This window comes from Lipotes vexillifer, unplaced genomic scaffold (assembly GCF_000442215.2).
Source record: "Lipotes vexillifer unplaced genomic scaffold, Lipotes_vexillifer_v1.1 scaffold518, whole genome shotgun sequence".
NCBI classification, from domain to species: domain Eukaryota; kingdom Metazoa; phylum Chordata; class Mammalia; order Artiodactyla; family Lipotidae; genus Lipotes; species Lipotes vexillifer.
Window position 1 is genome coordinate 375,793 of NW_006780945.1, and position 3,583 is coordinate 379,375.

The 3,583-nt window shown below is 60.4% G+C and overlaps 1 protein-coding gene across 1 annotated transcript in view; it reads left to right on the top strand.

Moving 5' to 3' along the window:
• The window catches only part of CYGB (cytoglobin), an 8,777-nt gene extending 6,332 nt beyond the window's left edge, over positions 1-2,445 (top strand). Inside the window, exon 4 of the mRNA XM_007454309.1 lies at positions 2,198-2,445. Within this exon, the coding sequence (XP_007454371.1) occupies positions 2,198-2,231 (34 nt within the window). The 3' untranslated portion in view covers positions 2,232-2,445. The remainder of the gene's footprint in view (positions 1-2,197) is intronic.
• Positions 2,446-3,583: the final 1,138 nt, after the last annotated feature.

Consider the following 3,583-nt stretch of genomic DNA (forward strand, 5'->3'; position numbering starts at 1 on the left):
GATTCTCCTCGGGCAGCTCCTTACCTTTCCCTAGAGCCAGTGGACACTCAGGGCACCCCAAGACCAAGGCTGCCCCGGGCAGAGAGGCTCCAAAGGTTCCTGGCGGGAAGGCTGCTCATCAGGCCCAGAGGCAGCCCAGGCCAGCTCTGGCCACTTCCTCCCTGGTACCAATCACATGGGGCTGTTTTTCATCTAATGCTGACCACGCTCCCTCCCGCCTTGGCCTCAGCAAGGCTGGAGCCAGGAGAATCACGAGGACGCACGCACGTGCCGAAGCCCACCCGGGGCCTGAGTGGGTGTCCCTCCCACGCACACCAGCAGGGGGTTTTACTTCTGGGCTGACCCCGGAGGCCGGGTTCCCAGTTCTGGGGTGAGGGCCCCGGGGGAACGGGCTCCAGGAGGGTGGCTGGCCTGGTGACTCCTGAGGGGAGGGCTGGCCCCCAGACTTGGCGGCTGAGAACACTCCGGCCTCCCTGGGCCCCCAAGGGGCTGGGGCTCTGGGAGCTCAATGGAGGGGCGGAGGCAGGGCTGGAGGAGGGAGGGGGGAGAGGAGCGGAGGCGGGAATGGGAAACAGGGGTCAGCCAGCGGCTCGGGACACGCGTTGGAGAGAAACATTCCCAGCAGTTTCCCAGGGAAAAGGCGGCGTCCCCTTCCCGGGCTCCGAGCTGGTCCGCGGAGCCGGCCGGACCTCCTGCACACAGGCATCCCCGCGCAGCTCAGCGTAGTAGGTCCCCCGAGGGCAGCCTGCAGAGGCCCGGCATCCCGGCCTTCCTGCCTCTGATCACACTGGCCCCCCGCTTGCTGCCGCTCCCTTCGCCACCCTGAGAGCGCGGAGCCCTCGGGGGCTGCTGGCAATGGCCAGGCAGCGACTCCAGATGTTCACAGCTGGGCCCGGGCCGCCACAGACCTCAGAGTGAACGGAAGCAGGCAGGCGATTTTTACCTGTAGGAGGAGGAGCTGGCAGAGCCCGCAGCCCGGAAGCAGCCGGAGGGCAGGGGAGGGGTCAGTGGGGGGGAGGGGGCTTGCCCTCCCACGCCTCTCCCCAGGCAGGCTCTGCCGCCAAAGATGAGTTTGTTTACAGCCAGGAGACAAGACTTCCTGCTTCTAGAGAAAAGGGCTTTTTTATAGGGGCCTAGAGGGACGGAAGAGAGAGAGCTGGCCCGTGCAAGCCCCAGTGAATCAGAAACACATGGACAGCATTTCCCGACACGAAGCCCTGTCCCCTCCCCTCTCTTGCCATAGCTGGACCCCTGGGACTTAAATCTCGCCAAACCCCAAGCATTAGGAAACCGCTGAAATCTCATGTCTCCCCCTTTCTGTTCCTTGTGCACTGAATGGAGATGGGCCACCGTGGGGACTGGCCGGGGCCCTGCGCCTTCCTGGGCCTGAGCACCCCACATTTGGGTGACCCCAGCTGAGGGAATTGTCCCCTCATCCCTTTGCACACTCTGGTGCCACCTCTGGTCTCCTGGGAACACGGGTGTGACCCCCCCCCCCAAGAGGGCGTGTCTCCCTGGGCCCAGGCCTGCAGACCCCACTACTGCCAGGGTCCATATGGGTTCGGAGGGTGAGAGAGAGTTACAGGGCAGAGTTCTAGAAGGCCTCCATCCAGCTTCTCTTATCAGAGACGAAATAGCGAGCCAGACGCCACTGTTTATTGAACTGTCTCTGCTTCAGGGTGTGCTCGCATTCGTGTGTGTGTGTGTGTGTGTGTGTGTGTGTGTGTGTGTGTGTGTGTGTGTAGGCGGGGGGTAGTCAGGAGGTGGTGGAGTTTGGGGGTGGTGAGTGCAAAGGGGCTGCATGTCTAGAGAATGCCCATGGGTGGCCCAAGGGGGCACCACAGGTCAACCAGGGAGTGCGCATGTCTCAGAATTAAGAGGAAGAGCGCTCACTGTTCGCAGTTTGTGGAACACTTTCAGGCAGTTCTGTCGCTCAGATCCCACGGAGGTGGGCGCCACAGACATGATTCACATTTTAGAGAAAAAGATCTGAGGTTCAGATGGGCCGGCCGAGGTCTTGGCGGAAAAGGGCCTAGAAGCTGTGTCTAGTGGGCTTCTTTCACGGGCCCCGCGTGGGTCTCTGGGCTGGTACCGTTCGGCCTTGCAGCCCCTGATTGCTCTGCCCTCTCCCCAGGTTCCCTGGTCCCACTCCGAGGCCCTAGTAACCTGTTACCTACACCTCCTATCTCGTCCACAGCCCACCGGCCACGCTGCCCTCTTCGGGGCCATAGGACTCCCTCTCTCCTCCCCGCTCCCTGGCAGCACCTTGAGCAGAAGGCCGAGTTCTGAAGACGCTCCTTGACCCTCCATCTCTGGGTGCCAAGGAAGCTGGAGGAATCTCTGACTCGTCTTCCTGGAAAGAGGCTGCCTCGGCCTTGGCCACAGTCCCCCTGGAGCCGCCGGAAGGTTGCATCAGCTGCCTGGATGCTGACCCCAGCTCAGCGGCGCAGAGGGTGGCCTGTGGGGTGGGAGACCTTTCCTCCTTGGAGAGCCGGGCACACCCTTCTTAGCTTTTCTACTCACTGTTAGAGACCTAGCTGAGCAGCCGGCAGGAATCAGGGGCAGGTCTGTGAGTCACTGGAGGAGCAAACCAGCCCTGTTTCTATCTGCCTGGCCACACACAGGTCTCCACATCACTTATCTAGAATACCATGCACACACGTCTACCGTATATACAGATATATTCTATATACAATCTATATATAAATCTATATCTATATCTATATATATATATACACATACATATCTATAATGTGTATCAGTAAGGCGCAGAGGCACGAGTGAAGCCTCGGTTCTGCCCACTGAGGGGTCCTGGCAGCTTCTGGGCAGAGAACAGAGTGTTCCGGCAGAGATGACGGGGTCCCACATCAGCACGGAGAGGACCCGGGCCTGCGTGGGCAGGGTTGGGGTGACCCAGCTTGCCAGCAAAGCCCAGCCCATTCTCTCTGACCAGCTCCCCACATTCTTGCTTTCCACTTCGGGCAGAAAGGATTTGGCGTTCCCTACCTCTGCCCCCCACAAAAGGAGGTGGGTCCCTGACTTGCCCCTAAATGAGCAAGGGGAGACAGAGGAGGTCAGAAGTTCTGGACAGGACGACTGCAGCGGGGGAGGGGCCGTGGTCCAGAAACCTCGGATGGCAGCTCCATCTGCCTTTGCCACTAAGACAGACGGCCCTCCAGGAGGGGGATCCAGGTTGCTGTCAGTGGGGCAGTGGTGACGGGACCAGATGCCTCCATCTCTTCCTGGGGCTCTGAGGTCTGAGGGCCTTCCCTCCCCTGCCTCTCCTGGCTGCTGGCTTGCAGTCAGCCCTCTCCATCCATCTAGGTCAGCGTTGCTGGGGTCCCCCCCAATGTGTGCCCCTTGGTCACGTGTATTGTCCTCAAGGATGTTTTGCTGCTGTGGCTACTGTGCCTGTGTCCTCCTGTCCCATCTTCGTGCAGCCATCCGTGTAACTGCCTGTCCTCCTTTTGTAGTTTCGGATGTTTGTAACCAGACCCAGCCATGTCATTAAACAGACTCGTTCTTCCTGTGTCTGTGCACGCTCATTGGGTCTTTTCCTGCCACTTGCCCCTCGCCTCTGTCT